At 31.7% G+C, this 20,833-nt stretch overlaps 1 protein-coding gene across 1 annotated transcript in view; it reads right to left on the reverse strand.

Moving 5' to 3' along the window:
- Positions 1–2,629: 2,629 nt before the first annotated feature.
- The window catches only part of LOC134696039 (laminin subunit alpha lam-3-like), a 107,843-nt gene continuing 89,639 nt past the window's right edge, over positions 2,630–20,833 (reverse strand). Inside the window, exons 53-62 of the mRNA XM_063557631.1 lie at positions 19,408–19,531; positions 18,064–18,210; positions 17,001–17,140; positions 12,002–12,178; positions 11,378–11,686; positions 10,395–10,409; positions 7,797–8,290; positions 6,686–6,819; positions 5,748–5,964; positions 2,630–4,833 (exon numbers count right to left, since the gene is read on the reverse strand). Coding sequence (XP_063413701.1) covers positions 4,691–4,833; positions 5,748–5,964; positions 6,686–6,819; positions 7,797–8,290; positions 10,395–10,409; positions 11,378–11,686; positions 12,002–12,178; positions 17,001–17,140; positions 18,064–18,210; positions 19,408–19,531 — 1,900 coding nt within the window. The 3' untranslated portion in view covers positions 2,630–4,690. The remainder of the gene's footprint in view (positions 4,834–5,747; positions 5,965–6,685; positions 6,820–7,796; positions 8,291–10,394; positions 10,410–11,377; positions 11,687–12,001; positions 12,179–17,000; positions 17,141–18,063; positions 18,211–19,407; positions 19,532–20,833) is intronic.

Consider the following 20,833-nt stretch of genomic DNA (forward strand, 5'->3'; position numbering starts at 1 on the left):
CCGATTTTGTTTTGTATTTGCACTGTATTCCTGTCATTTAAAGGTGTCATCTTAGTGTTATGTTTAGAATTGCCATAAACGTACGAGGTTTGGCTAGCCATAAATAGTTATCAAAGGTACCAGGATTATAATTTAGTACGCCAGACGCGCGTTTCGTCTACATAAGACTCATCAGTGACGCTCAAATCAAAATATTTATACCAGGTTCAACCCACCATTTTTGTTTATGTCCTGTACCAAGTCAGTAAAAGGGCCATTGTTATAGTATAGTTCGTTTCTGTGTGTGTTGCATTTTAAATAGTCGATGTTCTCTTCTTACATTTTATGTCAATAGATTTAGGAATTTTGAACAGCAGTATACTACTATTGTCTTTATCTGTATCACAACCTACCATTTTTTCATAAAATGCCCTGTACCAAGTCAGGAAAATTGCCATTGTTACATTATAGTTCGTTTCTGTGTGTGTTACGTTTCTTTGTTGTGTCGTAGTTCTCTTATATTTGATACGTTTCCCTCAGTTTTAGTTTGTAAGCCGGATTGTTTTTTTTTTCTATCGATTTATGAATTTTGAACAGCGATATACTGCTGTTGCCTTTATTTAGCTCTTAAGTAGACGAACCGCTCGTCGGGCTTATTTAATTATAAGCCTGGTACATTTGATAACTTTTTACGCCTTTCATTGTGCAAAGCCATTGAGAAATCCCAGCTTGTCTACTTTCAACATTGCTTAAAGAAAATCGCATTTGACTGGAAATGCTCAACTAAATACAAGGATCTAACATCGAACTAAGTTACATATAGGGAAAATAAATAACCCATATGAACTTATGACCATACCAAAGGCAGATCTATGATGAGTCAAAATTTCAGGTTTAAAGGGGAAAATTCAATAAACACACGCATGTACATTTGTCAATTTGAACTTACTTTTTCCCTTTTAGATTCATATATAAGCCAAGAGTATTGGTATCACAATGTCAGTTGTGCATTGGGCAAATATTTTAATTTCAAAGGAACAAAACGCCCATGAATGCAAACAAATCATATGGTTATGATTCCAGGCATACTTGCCAACACTCTATCCACCTGCCATTAATAAAGATTAAATAATGTAACACGTTTCATATCGACTTGATAGAGCATGCCCATAGACTCGCATTGAAAATTTGGTACTTAATTTTCTAGGTAAAAATTCCAATTAAAAAGGGCATAACTCTGGAAATATATTGAATGGATCGCTTTGAGGTAACGATGTAACAAGTTTCTTAAGATGAAATAAACATTACCACATCTTTTTTTAATATATATATGAGGAGTTGCAATGATAGGTGAACATTAGTGCCTTAAACGATAAACCCCCAAGTATGTCAGAAAGATATGCAATGTGAATTTACATAATCACATGTATGTTTTTATTCTGGAATTTGAACAGACTATACATTTTAGGTTTTAGAGAAGCTTAATTCAAGGCCATCTTACAGCTAGATACGTGAAATTTGGCAAAGCAGTTATAATGATCAGTTGTTCTATCAAACTTGAACAAAATTTGAGAAATGATAATATTTCCTAAGAGCTGGTTAACTTAAATTGTGTTCTTAAAATGTCCTGTACCAAGTCAGGAAAATTGCCATTGTTATATTTAGTATAGTTCGTTTCTGTGTATGTTACATTTTAATATTGTGTTTCTGTTGTATTGTAGTTTTCTTGTATTAGATGCGTTTCCCTCAGTTGCAACATGGATTTGTTTTTATCTCAATGGATTTATGAATCTCGAACAGCTGTATACTACTGTTGCCTTTATTTAACTGTAAAAATATGCACAAAATCCATATGCAACGATGTCCCATTTTAAAAAATATTCTATAAAGATCCTGTCAGCTGAGATGGTTTGGAACAAAATATCTATGACAAGAAAATATATCAAATAGGACATCATTCCCCACTGGCATCATGTTCACAATGTTCACAATGTTTTTGTGTTCTGTTAAATTGTCCCTTTTAAAATTGTTACACGATGATGACTGATTCATAAAATTCAGTATAAAAACTCTTATTTGATATACTAATATTTAGAAATATTTGCATAATAATGAACATATTGACTAAATTTCAAGTTGATGAGACCATAACTTCCTTGTGAAATACTTTAAACCAAAACTTTAACCTGATCAATGAATTGCAAAATCAGAGTTAAAATGCTTATTTTGGCTTACTTATGAAATAATTCACTTTATAGCGAACATGTATTCAAAGTTTCTAGTTAATATGACAATAACTTCATAGTAATCTGACATTAACCTGATTCAAGATGGAATAATGCGGGATGCATAGGTAGGAAAATACAAGACACATTGCTGTTATAAATTGTTAACAGTATACAGAGACAATATATCATGTCTTTCAAGACTTGACTAGTAGCTGTCAAGCCAAACATGCAGTCAAAAAATAATGAGGTATTGAAGGAAAAGCGAGTAAAAATTGAATGCTAATTCAATTATGTCTAGAAAAGTTTGGGATTTCATAAACTGAACAAAGCAGACAAATGAACAACAGCTGATATTTTAAGATTTTAATAATTAGATAAAAAGTATAAAAATTTCAGATAGATCATATGAGTGTATAAAATTGAATACATAACATCATTTACATATAGCACCCATTCTGTTTTACTACATTTTAATCTTTGATTCATTTAAAATATACCTTAATACACATATACAACATAAAATTTAACAAAAAAATTACACAATAAATTACTGTACATGTATAAATACAATTAACAATCACTACAATGCTTGTGATAAAAAATATCACATATATTTTTTCAAAACTGAATAAAAACTTGGTACCAGCTGATATCAAGTTTAATACAGGTTGACAGTATTACTTGTAAATATTGTTAAATATAGCTATCTACCATACTTCAAACATTCTTGGACAAGGAACTATGTAGATGCAACACTACTAGATAATATTGCATATATTTTTTTCTTTGTTTCTGTCTTGGATTCAGATCTAAAAATAGTTTTATCCTGGTACCTTTGATAACTATTTATCCACTTCTGCATACATAATTCTGGCAATTAAATAAGCATAATGAATAAATCTGTCCCACATTTTTCAGTTCTTAGGATTTTTTTCTTGGTTAAAAAGGTTCTTTTTCTAGATTAAATGTGATAACTTTTGTAGAATTAACAGCACATATGAGGCTGACTTATTCATGTATGCTCAAATATTATGGAAAGTATGTAAAGTATTACTAATGAGAAAAAAAAGCATGTCAAACAACCTCTTCTACAAATAGAGTAATTTGTATTGTATCTGTAATAAAACATTAAACTGGGATTTTTAAATATTTTTTTTTAAATATCCAACATGGTGACTGCTATTCACTATATGATTCTGCTAGTTAATAAACAGATGACAATGTATATTACAGTTCAGCATCACATGGATACTGTTATGCAGTGAATCCTTTTTTAAAAGTCCACTTAAACCACTTAACTTAAATGTTGATATCAGTAAAAAGATAAAAAAAACCAAACCAAATTGTACAGTAAAACGTTATCCTGGTAGATAGGTTGGATAATATTTGTCACAAGGAAATTTTAATTTTTAATGTTCAAGCATAATACACTTAAGGAATCTTGTTTTGCTTTATTTTGGATTGGAACATCCAATGAAATTAAACAACATATTGTATTAGATTGAAATACATGTTAACAAAAAAATGCAATTCAAGTATACAATAAAATCTTTTTTTTATTGTAAGGATAGTAATTGCTAAGTTACAGTTTAATATTGTCACATAAACCAACATCCTAGGGCCTATTTAAACATAGACTTACTTAATTACATTTATCTATTTTTTTTAAAGCAAAAACATGAAAACATTAACAATGTAAAATTAAATGCTTCTCCTGTAGGAGACACTCGAAAATAAAAAAAAACAAATAATACTACATAGTTTTGTTTCAGGAATAAAACATAATAGTGCCTAATTGTTATTTGTATTCTATTTACATCATTCACAATTTTTCATGTATAACATTATGAAACAAAGGACGGATGTAAAAAGGCACCAAATGATCACTAAATATATATTCAACAGAAGATTCTAAAAATATTTAAAAGTAAGAAAATGCCTTTATTTTCCCAATGAGGTTAATTTTTCACGAAGATAGGAGTTTTAAATAACTCAATGACTACAACATCAATATAACCACAATACAAAATGTCTTACAATCCATACTTTCTATACTTCTACTTTCTGTTTATAGACAGGAGTATATATAACTTTGAAAGACATGAGGAAATATGTCTGATTGTCATTAGCAAATCACAATAATCTTTTTGATTAACATCAAAGGTTATAAAAGTTAAGTTAATCAATGCCTCCAACCTGTACATGGACAGGTTAAAATAAGAAATCAAACCTAAAAACTGACACTTTCTCATTGATCATTTTGCTTACAATAAAGATGAATTGCAATCATTTAATGTCATCTTATACATAATGCCATTTAAAGTCAATTTTCCTTTTATAATAGAAAAGAATATTTCAGATTTGGTTCAACACAATCTGAGTTTATTATGTTAAAGTTGCTGATTTGCCCTGAGAAATTTTTCGTATATGGATTTCACAAAATCAAAATCCATTTATCTATTGCACTGTGTAGAAAGACTTTCTTAAACTGGACAATCTGTTTTATGGATGTCATATGATTGTACTAGATTGAAAAAGTCCACCGGGGCTGAATTAATCTTAAAGTTCCTCAGACAGCCTTCAAATCCTTGTGTTGTTAATGCTGCTTCCTGTTTCATAGTTGGACCTACAATAGGCAGAATAATAAACCCATTACAAATTCAAAAACATGTATTATTATTATTTTGGGAAATTCAGACAGACAAGGGTAAGATTCTTTGATTGTAAGAAGGTTCTGTCCAAATTTGGTAAAAATCCAAGATGGTTTATGAATCTAATAAATATTTAGAAAACTTTAACTGCAGACTGTATGTAATATTAACTGGAAGAAAAACTAAGTCCACTTATTTATAAAATTTCCTTTAGATACTTGAGATTTTGATCATAAACAAGCTTCTGTTCAAGTTTGGTACTAATCCAGGATAGTTTAAGAAAGTAATTAAATTTTTTAAAAACTTTAACCACAGAATGAATGTAATGTTTCCTGGCAGAAAAACTAAGTCCATTTATAAGTAAAATAGGGAAAAACAGGATTTTATTTTTAACAAAATGTACTTCTGGATACTATCTTATGATCATAAACAATCTTCTGTCCAAGTTTGGTACAAATCCATAATAGTTTAAGAAAGTTAATAGAATTTCAAAAACTTTAACCACAGAGTGAATAATTGTGGACACCATTTGTGGACACCACCACCGACAAAGAGTAGGATCACTATGTCTTGCTTTTACAACTAAAGTTGAAGACTAGGCAATAACAACTCAATCCTGAATAAGCGCAAAAATAAAGGCAAAAAAAAAGTGGCAAAAATTAACAAAATAAAAAAACAAATATGTGCCTAAATACATAAAAAGTGATATATAAAAGTTTGCACATAAATAACTTACTTATAAGGCCTCCAATAAATAAAGGTGCTGAGGTATCTATATGGTATCTTTAAAAGTTTAAACATAAATAACTTACTTATAAGGCCTTCAATAAATAAAGGTGCTGAGGTGTCTATATTGGTATCTTTAAAAGTTTACACATAAATAACTTACTTATAAGGCCTCCAATAAATAAAGGTGCTGAGGTATCTATATCTGTATCTTTAAAAGAACTAACACCATACAATGGATTGTTCCCATCAACTATCAGTTCTATAACATCTCCTGCAACCTCAGCCTCTACAGAGTGCCAGGATTTATCACATAATTCGAACTCAGAGTTCTCTGACACAACAGAATACCGGTCTCTATTAAATACACTAAACTGGATCTGGAAACAAAAATTAAAAAATTATAAAAACAGAACACAACAACGTTTGTTATAAGACGTTTTGAAACAGCTTTAAATAATCTATTTAATCTTCTATCTTTTTCATGTGGTGTTCTTTAAATCTATTATTTTCAGATCCTATAATTGTACAATTAAATGAGACCTTTTGTCCAAATTTGATTGTAATTTTGATGAACCTAATTATGCTGAGAGTTAACACGAGATGCGCACACAGATCCTAGAGCTCACTAGCGTAATTTTGGTCTGATGAGGTCAATTCATGAAATTTATTCCTCTTATGGTTATTGGAAATGATAGATATCTTACTTGTTTTTAATTGGAAATTATACTATTTGTGACATTTGGAATATAAACCTTTTTGATTCAATATAGTTTTTGGATTTATTAATATTCTAACAATGTAGCTTGTGATGGATAATTTTATCACATTGTCTGCAAACACTATAATTTCTCTCTACAAGATGATTTCTGTACAAAATATACCATATCCTGGGGAAATATCTCATTCCAGAACAATAATTAACCTGTCGTTTTCATGAATTTTGTAAACCTTGTTTTTTATAACTTTTTTGTTGAAGTCATTGTTACTAGACAAAGATATGAGTGGAACAGGTAAAAAGTCTGCATTAATCATAAATATAGCCCCATATAAGGGGTCTTGCGCCCTGTTCACCTTTAATCTATAACACTCAAGTCTTACCCTCCCATTATAAAGTTCTACTGTCAGTGCAGGTCCTAGTTCACCATTACTTAGCGATAATATCAATCCTTCAGATTTGTGTGTTCGAAATTCAAAACTAATCGCCATTCGATCACCTACTCTGTAGCTTGTATCTAAAACATAGAAAAGTATCATATGTAAACCTATGGAAAATATTTGTCATAAATTAGTATATTGAGTTCTTGTAAGAGGATTTTATACTGGTAGGATATTCATGAAATCAAGATGTATATATTTCATTACTGTATATACCAAATTTGGCCATGGTAAGGAATATATTTAATAATTGCTTTATAAGTTATATAAGGGTAAACATGTTTCATAAATATAACATATAATAATTCTCATGGAATTCTATGTTTATGTCTTCAGATAAAGATGCATTGATTTATACTGACAACAGACTTACACAGTTAATCAACCTTACAGTTATTGGTAGGTAGATGCTGGGGTTAAGGTGGTACCTAACACTTCAGGGAGATAACTCTGTAAAGTTAGCTAAATGTTTCAATCACGTTGTGTTGTTAAGGGAATATTAAGTTTCTCAATGACCAAAATTGGTGTCTGTCAAACTGCTATATAACAAGTGAAATTTTTCTGATATATATGTATAATCATAATTTGTTTAAGATATTTCTTTATACCCGACACTTGCTGTCTATTCCCCCTCCAAATGTCCTGGAAATTTACACTTTTTTCCCAAAGTTTACATTTCACCATTATAGTAAAATTAAGAATGGAAATTAGTTTGAAATGTGTAAAAAGAGACAATAACTTGACCAAAGAGCAGAAAACAGCAGAAAACTACTAATGGGTATACAGTGAGAAAATCCTGCACCCATAGACAGGCTTCAGCTGGCCCCTAAACAAATATGTGTACTTGATCAGTGAAATTGACTTCAAACTAAACTCCAAAACATATAAATGAACTACTTCAATGAGGAAACAGTCCAATGGTGAACATATAAAGCATTAGTTTATGCAAAATTTCTGAAAAGCCATCTAAAGATAACAGAATTCTCACAATTTCTTATTTTCAGTGAATTAACAGGACAAGATAATAAACAAGGGAACCTCTTTTTTCACATACCTATTATACCATACGCTGATCCTGTGAAATACACTCCAGGTTCTACATTCACGTAACATTTAGTAACACCTTTAACAATCCTTGCATCCTTGATTAATATCATCTGATCGTTGATGTAATAATTCTTTAAACATCCTCGTAAACTGTGTTGAACTAGTTCTGGGCGTGGCCTTAATTCCTCAGAAACACCCCCAACAAATACAGGAGCATTAATGTTAAGTTTTCTTTTTATTGGAATCCTTTTTGTGTTCTTGTCAACTTGTAACTTGACATTTTTTGTTCCCTTTAAAACCTGCACTGAATGCCAGTCTCCATCAGCTGTTTTGATGGTAGAGTTTACACTGTAGAGATCACCATCATATTTAAACATCACCATTACATAGCCTTTATAGATCTGGGCAGCTACATAATCACCATTTATAATGGAAGGATTACCAATAATGAAAAACACACCTTCTTGGTGGAATGTTCTGAATTCAAAACTAATGTTGAACCTAAAAATCAAGGAAATTATTATTAAAAACATGAATAACTTATTTTGATTGCATTACAGGAATTTGACTGTCTATATCCATTACATAAGCCAATAAATTTACATTGTTGTAATCATCAAATAGTTTTTTAATACATATATGTACATAATATTACCATGCTTGGAACCAACAAAGACTGTTTTATTGACACTTATTTAATAACACATAAGTAGATGGAAATGGAAAAGAAGCCAAAGGTTACAATAAAAGCAAGCCAGTGTAGGTTGGGTCTATCTGAAGCTTTTTGTGTTTTCCTAACTACCAATTTTTCTAGCCTGTTCCATAGAAATAAAATAACAAATAAATAACAAATAAAAAATGTGTTAAATGTTTACAGTGCACACTTTACATGTATAAAGGCCTTTCTCTAAGTCTTCGTCAATTTATCCCTTTCTGCACCCATTGTATAAAAGAAATTTAATCATTTGATCACAGTTCATCATTGGTTAAAATGCGATTATGATGTTGAATTTTCTTGCTTTCCTTTGAAATTCCTATTGTGACGGCATGAAAAAAGGAGACCATGCCTTGTGACGTCACATAGAAAGATGTGGCGTTTTAAATTTGAAAATTTAACTGTCTTCAGTGGATAAATATGGTATTACACTTGATGCAGTGGTAGAATCTATATATATTGGATACATTCATTTTCAATCAAACTAGTTGAATCCAATCCAATATTATGGGGACACGACACAGTTTCTGTTCTAATGCCTTTTATATGGTTTTGAGATAATATGAAAAATATCAAAATAAAACTTATGTTTAAATGCTGTAATTAAATTTAAAAAACCTGTAATTTCTAGCAACAAAATAGTCAATTTAGGTTTATGTAAAGCTCTGATTAATGTGCATCAAATAAAAAAATTATAGAATGTCAATATATGTGTATTTGAAATGCCCGGTACAAAATACAAAATTACATAACAATGGTTGGAAAATTAATTTTGGCTCAAAACTAGTAAAAACTTGATATCCTTTTATTGTTTAAGACAAATATTATTTCATCTATGTAGTACCAAGAATTCATAATTTAATATTGCACCGTATAACAAATACATACTAAATTACAAAAAAATAATCACACAAAACTGCACACACCATGCAATATATTTCCTTAATGGAGCTCAAATAAAATGATGAAAAATAACTTAAACAGTAAATTTAATTTTAATTTGGATTGCCTTTCTTATATTTTTTTTTATAAAAGAAATGGAGGAATAATAATCCTGAATGTGAAATGTATTGAGAAAAACTTACATTTGTATTTTAATGCTAACATTGTAAGGGTTATTAAATTACTTACTTAGTTTCTTTTCAAATTGACTTGTTTATTTGAAAAATAAATCTCTTGGTAATTTATTAACTTAACTACACATAATACTAATCAGAAGTGGTCTACAAGGTGTTCACTACAGATATTGCAGCATGGCAGAAGTTTGACAAGTTTTGGTATAAAAAAAGGTAAAAATGTCCTTATCAGGTAAGAAAACAGAAAAAAGAAGAAGAAAGGGTTTGCCTACTTATTGTCTGAATATTTATTCTACAGCAATATTTACAGGAAATCAGATCTTTTGATCGGCTTCTTAGATATAGCCTGTGTGTGCTGATGCTGTATTTTACATCTACCCATAATTTTTTTAGCATTGATTTATGGGCACTTTTAGCTCTTTTTTTTGCATCAAACAAAAAGAATGTTTAATTATGCTTTCAAAGTTTTTGCAGGTACTTTTGATTTGATGTAACCTAAAATGATTATGACACAATACAACTGAAAATAAAACTATTATCATATTAGGATTTATAAATTAATTATCATATTTAAATTCAGTATTATAAATTATAAGTATCTTTTGTTTGTAAGTTCAAAGGACAAATTTATTGTCTATTACTACTTTTGTTCCCCCCATTCCCCCAAAACACTTGGAACTCTTAAAACACATACTAGAGGTACATATCTAGTTTAGTTGAATAATTTGTCCACCGAGTATATAATTGAATACATCAGATACACACTATATAGGTATATATATTATATGATCTGGGGTTACATGTTAAAACCTACCAGATTGTATCGTCACTGAAAATAAAGTCACATGATTATAATGTTAGACCTGTTCTATGTAACAAACAAATACTCTATTTATACCTATACTTTTTTGTGTAAAAAAGACAGAAATACACATCAAAATCAGACACAAAGTTTTCAAGATGACCTATTTTAATATGTTTGTTTCTATTTTGTTTCATCACTAAATATAAATTTAAATGTTTATAATGTCGGAGCTGTTCTATTTCACAATCAAATGCATGTACTCAATTTTATTTGTAGTAAGTGAAAAGACAGAAATAATCTAAATAAAAATCTGATGTAGACAAGATGATCTTAAAATGATTCTAGGCATACAGAGTTATCTGCCTTGGCTTTTTTTCAGAAATATCAATTAGAACCATAAATGTTACAGCTATCAAAAAGGTTTAATTAAGAATTGAATGCTTCTTTTTGTAACTTCATTGGGGTGTAAAAGCGTTGACCGAAGCACATTTTGTTTGAAGCGCGGAAGCACTTCATTCTTAAAATGTGCGCACAGTCAATGCTTTTACAACCCTATGAAGTTACAAAAAGAAGCATTCAATACTTATAATTGCATTTTTTAGCTATGATCATGGAAACACGAATTGTATATTTTTTTTTTATTTAATTCACCTGTGCACTTTATTGTGGGACCGGGATGATAAGTTTTATTGAGTGATGCAATTGCTGAAGGAATAACATGTGATGTTGCAATTAGCCAATCAGACTAAAGAATTTTAATGAAACATACATCTAATGTAATTATGATGTTATGTGTAAGGTCTCTTTTATTCCTAGAGTGTGTCTCTTTTAGGGAAGCCAAGTTCCAACAAACAAATCAGCTACATTTCATAGACAAACATTTATAAAAAGACATGAGCAGAAAATTTGACCATTTGAAAACCATATTTTTACTGAACATCCACATGGTTCTCACTTATATTACTATTTTTATCCATTTCTTTTGTTCTTACCTAACATTAATATGATTCTTGGCTATATTACTTATTTCACCATAACTATCTCCCTCCTCATTACCGAAGGTTAACATGAATGGATCAAGAGCTAGATCAGATTGTACAGCACATCCAGGTGAACTACTACTAGTAGTCGGTATAACCTGTGCTGATTTAGTAACAGGTTTTGGAGTAACAGCAGGAGTGACCGGTGATGCTGGTGTTGTACGGCGATCCAAATTTTGACTGTTATCTTCCGGAGGTTCTGGGATAGAACATCTACCAACATCAGCATTCTCAAACACATCTGTATTCAAATTCAATATTCTGAAAAGAAAAAAAAAGAGTTCATATACAAACAGTTGAATATATTCAAATTTACTGTCACTTTTTTGTTTGCTTTTGTAAAGAAAGGACAATTTTACATTGGTTTTTTTTTCAAACCTCATTAAAAAACAAGTTTTTATTTTCTATTTACATGAAATAATGAGTTTCACTGCTATATTTGAAATAAAATTAAATAACTTTTGACATTATGATATTCAGAATACAGAACTTTTTCAAATATGTGCAATAAAGAATCAATTAGAGTGTTAAAAAAAAAAAAAACTTTTTCTGAAAGTTTCAGATTATAGAACTTACTCTCCGTTGATAACAACATCATTCATACACCCATACAATCCTTCAAAGTTTGGTGCTAGGTCTTGGCTGGTAGGCAGTCCTATACCACCAAGGTATAGCTGTGTTACTTCAATAGTTGTTATACCAACAGGTAATGTTTTCTCACCAATAAATACATCATCAACATATACCGTTATCCTGTTAAAAGAGAAAAAAAATTGCTATCATATCAATAGTTTTTCAAATGAAAGAAAAACAAAATGATATTCTATACCAGTATATGTTTCTCATCTCTGTGGTCTATCATCCCAAGATATTTTATTCACGTATAGTTTAGCAAGCATATATACAATCTATAATTTATTCAGATTCTTTGAAGAATTTTTCTCTAAAATCTTGCTATCTTAAATTTAAGATGATAAGATAGAACAATTGGAATCACATACTATAACATTACAATATCCAACATTTGATCCCACAGCTACATTTATGGGTCAGAAGTCAGTATCTTTGTCTCATGAAACTAGAGGCTCTAAAGAGCCTGTGTCGCTCACCTTGGTCTATGTGCATATTAAACAAAGGACACAAATGGATTCATGACAAAATTGTATTTTGGTGATGGTGATGTGTTTGAAGTTCTTACTTTACTGAACGATTTTGCTTCTTTCAATTATATCTATCATGAACTTTGCCCATTAGTAACAGAGAACTATATTTGGTAAAAATTTACATAAATTTACCAAATTAATGAAAATTGTTAAAAATTGACTATAAAGGGCAATAACTCCTTTAGGGGTCAATTGACCATTTAGGTCATGTTGACTTATTTGTAGATCTTACTTTGCTGAACATTATTGCTGTTTACAGTTTATCTCTATCTATAATAATATTTAAGATAATAACCAAAAACAGCAAAATTTCCTCAAAATTACCAATTCAGGGGCAGCAACCCAACAACCGATTGACCGATTCATCTGAAAATTTTAGGGCAGATAGATCTTGACCTGATAAACATTTTTATCCCATGTCAGATTTCCTCAAAATGCTTTGGTTTTTGAGTTATAAGCCAAAAACTGCATTTTACCCCTTTGTTCTATTTTTAGCCGTGGCGGCCATCTTGGTTGGTTGACCAGGTCACGCCACACATTTTTTAAACTAGATACCCCAAAGATGATTGTGGCCAAGTTTGGATTAATTTGGCCAAGTAGTTTCAGAGGAGAAGATTTTTGTAAAAGATTACTTTAATTAATGAAAAATGGTAAAAAAAATTGACTATAAAGGGCAATAACTCCTAAACGGGTCAACTGACCATTTTGGTCATGTTGACTTATTTGTAGATCTTACTTTGCTGAACATTATTGCTGTTTACAGTTTATCTCTAACTATAATAATATTCAAGATAATAACCAAAAACAGCAAAATTTCTTCAAAATTACCAATTCAGGGGCAGCAACCCAACAACCGATTGACCGATTCATCTGATAATTTCAGGGCAGATAGATCTTGACCTGATAAACATTTTTACCCCATGTCAGATTTGCTCTAAATGCTTTGGTTTTTTAGTTATAAGCCAAAAACTGCATTTTACCCCTATGTTCTATTTTTAGCCATGGCGGCCATCTTGGTTGGTTGACCGAGTCACGCCACACATTTTTAGCTCACCTGGCCCGAAGGGCCAAGTGAGCTTTTCTCATCACTTGGCGTCCGTCGTCCGTCGACGTCCGTCGTCGTTAACTTTTACAAAAATCTTCTCCTCTGAAACTACTGGGCCAAATCAAACCAAACTTGGCCACAATCATCATTGGGGTATCTAGTTTAAAAAATGTGTGGCGTGAACCGGTCAACCAACCAAGATGGCCGCCACGGCTAAAAATAGAACATAGGGGTAAAATGCAGTTTTTGGCTTATAACTCAAAAACCAAAGCATTTAGAGCAAATCTGACATGGGGTAAACATGTTTATCAGGTCAAGATCTATCTGCCCTGAAATTTTCAGATGAATCGGTCAATTGGTTGTTGGGTTGCTGCCCCTGAATTGGTAATTTTGAGGAAATTTTGCTGTTTTTGGTTATTATCTTGAATATTATTATAGATAGAGATAAACTGTAAACAGCAATAATGTTCAGCAAAGTAAGATCTACAAATAAGTCAACATGACCAAAATGGTCAGTTGACCCGTTTAGGAGTAATTGCCCTTTATAGTCAATTTTTAACCATTTTTCGTTAATAAAAGTAATCTTTTACAAAAATCTTCTCCTCTGAAACTACTTGGCCAAATTAATCCAAACTTGGCCACAATCATCTTTGGGGTATCTAGTTTAAAAAATGTGTGGCGTGACCTGGTCAACCAACCAAGATGGCCGCCACCGCTAAAAATAGAACATAGGGGTAAAATGCAGTTTTTGGCTTATAACTCAAAAACCAAAGCATTTAGAGCAAATCTGACATGGGGTAAAAATGTTTATCAGGTCAAGATCTATCTGCCCTAAAATTTTCAGATGAATTGGTCAATCGGTTGTTGGGTTGCTGCCCCTGAATTGGTAATTTTGAGGAAATTTTGCTGTTTTTGGTTATTATCTTGAATATTATTATAGATAGAGATAAACTGTTAACAGCAATAATGTTCAGCAAAGTAAGATCTACAAATAAGTCAACATGACCAAAATGGTCAGTTGACCCGTTTAGGAGTAATTGCCCTTTATAGTCAATTTTTAACCCTTTTTCGTAAATTAAAGTAATCTTTTACAAAAATCTTCTCCTCTGAAACTACTTGGCCAAATTAATCCAAACTTGGCCACAATCATCTTTGGGGTATCTAGTTTAAAAAATGTGTGGCATGACCTGGTCAACCAACCAAGATGGCCACCACCGCTAAAAATAGAACATAGGGGTAAAATGCAGTTTTTGGCTTATAACTCAAAAACCAAAGCATTTTGAGGAAATCTGACATGGGATAAAAATGTTAATCAGGTCAAGAACTATCTGCCCTGAAATTTTCAGATGAATCGGTCAATCGGTTGTTGGGTTGCTGCCCCTGAATTGGTAATTTTGAGGAAATTTTGCTGTTTTTGGTTATTATCTTGAATATTATTATAGATAGAGATAAATTGTAAACAGCAATAATGTTCAGCAAAGTAAGATCTACAAATAAGTCAACATGACCAAAATGGTCAGTTGACCCCTTTAGGAGTAATTGCCCTTTATAGTCAATCTTTAACCATTTTTCATAAATCTAAGTAATCTTTTACAAAATCTCCACTGAAACTACTAGGCCACAATCATCTTTGGGGTATCTAGTTTGAAAAATGTGTCCGATGACCTGGCCATTCAACCAAGATGGCCGCCACGGCTAAAAATAGAACATAGGGGTAAAATGCAGTTTTTTGCTTATAACTATGAAACCAAAGCATCTAGAGCAAATCTGACAAGAAGTTAAATTGTTAATCAAGTCAATATCTACCTGCCCTGAATTTTTCAGATGAATTGGACAACTGGTTGTTGGGTTGCTGCCCTCCAATTGGTAATTTTTAAAGAAATTTTGCCATTTTTGGTTATCTTGAATACTATTATAGATAGCGATAAACTGTAAACAGCAATAATGTTCAGCATAGTAAGATCTACAAATAAGTCAACATGACCTAAATGGTCAATTGACCCCTTAAGGAGTTATTGCCCTTTATAGTCAATTTTTAACAATTTTCATTAATTTGGTAAATTTATGTAAATTTTTACCAAATATAGTTCTCTGTTACTAATGGGCAAAGTTTATGATAGATATAATTGTAAGAAGCAAAATCGTTCAGTAAAGTAAGAACTTCAAACACATCACCATCACATAAAATACAATTTTGTCATGAATCCATTTGTGTCCTTTGTTTAATATGCACATAGACCAAGGTGAGCGACACAGGCTCTTTAGAGCCTCTAGTTTAAACTAGATACCCCAATTATGATTGTGGCCAAGTTTGGTTTGATTTGGCCCAGTAGTTTCAGAGGAGAAGATTTTTGTAAAAGTTAACGACGACGGACGACGACGACGACGGACGACGAAGAACGACGACGGACGACGACGGACGCCAAGTGATGAGAAAAGCTCACTTGGCCCTTCGGGCCAGGTGAGCTAAAAAGTCAAATAATTCAACTGCAAACAGATATAAACAAAATAAATTGCTTAATCACTACTACTCAACCTTAAAAAGCTGCAGACCAAATATCAAATCATTCCATTATAACGAAGCCAAGAAAATAGGAGTAGGTCATGCAAGGGCAGATTTAGGCATCAAATTTCAGGTTCATCTAACGAAAGAATTTGTACACTTGATTTAATTATTTTATGTAAAAGATTTTAACTGATTTAGTAATTAAAAACGCTCCGATTCAAGCTTAAATATGAAAAATCTATCAAATACGCAAAAAAAAGCTCACTTTTTAGATGTTTTTTGTCAAAAATGAAAGTGGCGCATCCGTGTTCATCCTCCTCATATGTTATGTATCATCATCAAATACATCTTACATTTCATAAATATGAATGAACACAAATGTGGCCACTTACATTTTAGACGGAAATCGTCTGAAAGTTAACTAAAATGCTCAAATTGTGGAGAGTTCAGTAATTTAGCATGACTTAATGATGCTAGTACCCGATATATGTGCATTGCATTGTCAAAAACTGCCCATATTTATGTAGCAGAAGCATTCTTCTTTCCAATAAATAACTAAAAGTTTACATTTTAACCATCTTGTAAAACTGCTATATTTTGGGGCCAAAAAGGGGTCTTACTGAACCTAATCCTTTGACAAAAGTGTTCTACCAAAGTTATTTAAAACAGATGGATGATGTGGAGCTGTTACTAGACATAGTTTCACCTTTGGAGATGTAGGTTAAAAGAAATATATTGAAGATCGAAAAGTTGAAACACACAAAATGAAAAAAAATTAGCAATGAGATGGTTGGTCGTGCACTGTCATGGTTATTCCATTATAAAATCTGATCTATTGTATAAGCACATGAATATACTTACATTCTATTTTTCTTAAGAACTCCCACAGTATGTGTTCTGCCATCATTGTACGTTCCTTGAGATGTTATGATCTGTGGTATAGAATTGCCACTAAATCTTCCTTCTATCTTACCATCTGTTAATGCTAAGGTGTAATAGTTCTAAAACAAAGATACAAGACAAACATAATATCAAAATAACACTTTATCTGATTTATTGTTACACCAGGACAGCCCAGTACCAAACGCTGATGTTTTCAAAGATTCAACAACAAATCGATTTTCACATGATTCTAATCATAAAGAAGTTGATGGATAGACATATTGATGTTTCAAGACCAGTTACAAATATAACATGCATGTCAGCTAAAAAAAACCAGTTGATATGATATGAATATGAACCCTGCTTTGAAGTTTGAACTAAACTTACACGATTAACTGGGATTTAAATGTGCTAGTCAGCTATCCAGAAATTTTCAGAAGTGGGGGCCCACTAACTGCCTAAGAGGGGACCCGCTCCAGTCACACTTCAGTGATTCCCTATATAAGCAACCAAATTTTTCCCTGAAAAGGGGGGTCTGGGCGCCCTGCCCACCCCTATATCCACCTCTGCTAGTTCACTAGGTTACAACACACAAGAAGAGATGCCATCCTACAAAGACATATTATTCTGACCCCAATCCCAACAAGGTTTTGCTCTTACTCCTTAATGTTGTGTGCTTTGCAGAGATTAGCAGCAAATAATGATTTTTATTTCTTTGATTTTAAATCCCACCACCTACCACACTGGAGGCAAGAACACTCCATTGTACAATGAGACTTCAGAGGCAGCTACTCATAAAAGAGTTTCAAATTTAAAACTCATTTTCTATTTTCTTCAATTGCTAAATAATCTCCTCTCAGTTATTGATCATTATGATGAGACTTTCTGTGTAATTTATTTTGTTTAAAATGGTTTGTGATTTAGTAAATGACATTCTAGCTCACCATTTACAATACATGTATGCATATTAAAGTTACTTGTATTAATATTGCTACTTTTCCCTTAAAAACAGTTTTTTTTCATGATTGTTTCTTATACGAACCCTGTCATCCACATCTCTAGCCAACAGTAATAAAGCATTTGGTCTCATAGTTCTGAAAGACAGGGTTATTCCCCCTTGACTCTCCAGAAGTGATTGAGCTTTGTAGTAGGCATAACCTCTCCCATAAAAACCAATATTTCTGTAGCCCTGAAACAAAAGAATTTGAAATTATATGATGGTACTGGTAATCATGGTTCTTACAAAGTAAATTATTAATAAACAGTCTCAAAATCCCAAGTTTAGAAAAAAATAGCAAACAAACTTTTCACAAATTCTTGGCATTGTGTAGTATTCTCCATTACATGTAACCTAATGTGTGTTTATATATAAAAAAATAGCTAGTGTGTTGTAAGACACTAATTTCATCTACAGTATAAGAGAACTAACAAGTGAAACTGCGAGCTACTGCTCACTGATGATACCCCCACCGCAAGTGGATAATATTAATAGTGTAAAAATATGCAATTGTTCCGTAAACAGGAAGTTGTAGAGTGATGAATCAGTATAGCTAACTTATATAAATCCTGAAACCAAATTTCAGAAATCCTCGTATTGTAGTTCCTGAGAAAAATGTGACAAATTTCAACTTGGCTATCATGTGTAAAATCATACAAGTGTTCGGTAAACAGGAAGTTGTCAAGTGATCAATTTGAAAACGCATCACACGGTATAGCTGACTTAGATAAAGCCTGAAACCAAATTTCAGAAATCCTTGTATTGTAGTTCCTGAGAAAAATGCGACGGAGAATATTCATGGGACGGACGGACTGACTGATGGACTGACGGAAGGACAGACAGAGGTAAAACAGTATACCCCCCTTTTTAAAAGCGGGGGTATAATTAATTCAAGATTTAAAGTAACATTTTTCAACAAAGACAAACATATATACAAAACAAAATTTGCCCCATATAAAAAGTAATTTGAATGATTTTTAAAAATATTGTAATACATTTGTACAAGTTTGTACTAATCAAACACAAATTCATTTTGCACTTATCTTATTTACTAGTTTAATAGGATATATATATATCATCATGAAAAACAGCAGTAGAGGCAAAATGTGAATTCAACATCCTGTCAGCCTACAGAGGAATGACCCTTAATGTATATATATAACATCAGTTGTTCAACCTGTGAGTCAAATGCGTTTTGTTAAAATATACTTTATCACTTTTTTTGTCTTTTGGAAAACGTTGTTTGTGCTGTATTTAGACCCCTTTACAATGAAATTTGTTTTACATGCACACATATAAAAACTGTGGTTTTTATCCAACGCAATCATAGGTTTGAATGTTGTTTTAATTTAGACTTGTTCATATATATATATATTTGAATTTGGCTACCTCATCTGGACACCCTGCTTGAACCCCAACAATCTCCTCTTGTAACAGGTCCACCCTATTTCGTGATCCTTGGTACTGAATATCTTTCATACAGCCTAAAAATTTGGTGTTGATAATGGTTCCCCTGTAATAAAAATCATAAAATATATTTTACAAGGCACAACAGATATCATTATATTTTACATCATATATGACTTTTTTAATTGGCTAATACGGAATTACATGACATACTTTAATTTTAATGTTTGCAGGAGCAGTGAATAATTGTGAAAATTTGAATCCTCCATTCAATAAACCTTTTATTCCCCAGTTAGTAACCTGTTCAACCCCTTGGTTTTTGCAAGATTTATCTCCAATTAAAAATGATGTCATTTATGCCTGTAAACAAAATGGCAACTGCTAAGTAAAGAAATCCATCAAGTTACGAGGAAGCAAGATCAAACATTGCTTGAAAAATCATCTAATGGCGATGATATTGTAAAAGGTCCTTTTCAGGGCCATCAATATTTACAGAATGAGTCTACCTTTGATATACAAACCAGAAATTCTTAGAAACAAAATTTGTTTTCTTTAGTAAGTGTTTGATAAACTTTTTTTACTCCAGAAGGCAATATATCACACTTAACTGTTTGTTTGTTTGGTATTATAGCCCATTGAGTCAATAAATATCCAAATTTGTCAACTCCTTGGCAACTCCATAATTGATGGCAAACAATTTCAAAGTATAAGAGCTTTCTATCAAACAGACTCAAAGGACTTGCATTCAAAAGCTATCATTGTTATCATATTAAAATAAAATAGTCCCATAACTGCCATTAGTATTATCAGATCAATCAGACAATATAGCATGGTCAAAAGAGCATGATAACAAAAAATCTTTCCAAGTGTGAAAGCTTTATGTGAAATGGTCTCTCATTATTGATGTGTTTCAGAGGGACCCTTAATGGATCAGAACATAAAAAACTTGACGAAATATTTAAAGATTATCGTTGGTCATCTCAACGAGATTGATTTTCTCGCTTGAGCCGGAACAGCGAAAGTAAGAAAAGCAATCCAGTTGAGACGACCAATGATAATCTGTTTTTCACTATTTTACCTGTGATGAATTGTTAACTTTTTTTACAATGAGCAAGTGCACCCTTAGTTTCTAGCGATAATTTTTCATATCATCCTGCTGAGTTGAGAAATATAGATTCTACCACTGCATCGAGTGTTACGATATTTATCCACTCGAGAAAGTATAATTTTCAAATTTAAAGCGCAAGACTGGCACAGCTTTTTAAATATTCAAAATTTATCTGGTGGTGGAATCTGTTTCTCTAATGATTTTCAAACAATACGCAGGCAAACCTATTCCTTCTTTGCGACTGATCTGCAAGATGTGTTCTTTCTATGTGACGTCATCAGGCATGGTCGCCTTTTTTCA

The sequence above is a fragment of the Mytilus trossulus genome, chromosome 1 (assembly GCF_036588685.1).
Source record: "Mytilus trossulus isolate FHL-02 chromosome 1, PNRI_Mtr1.1.1.hap1, whole genome shotgun sequence".
NCBI classification, from domain to species: Eukaryota; Metazoa; Mollusca; class Bivalvia; order Mytilida; family Mytilidae; genus Mytilus; species Mytilus trossulus.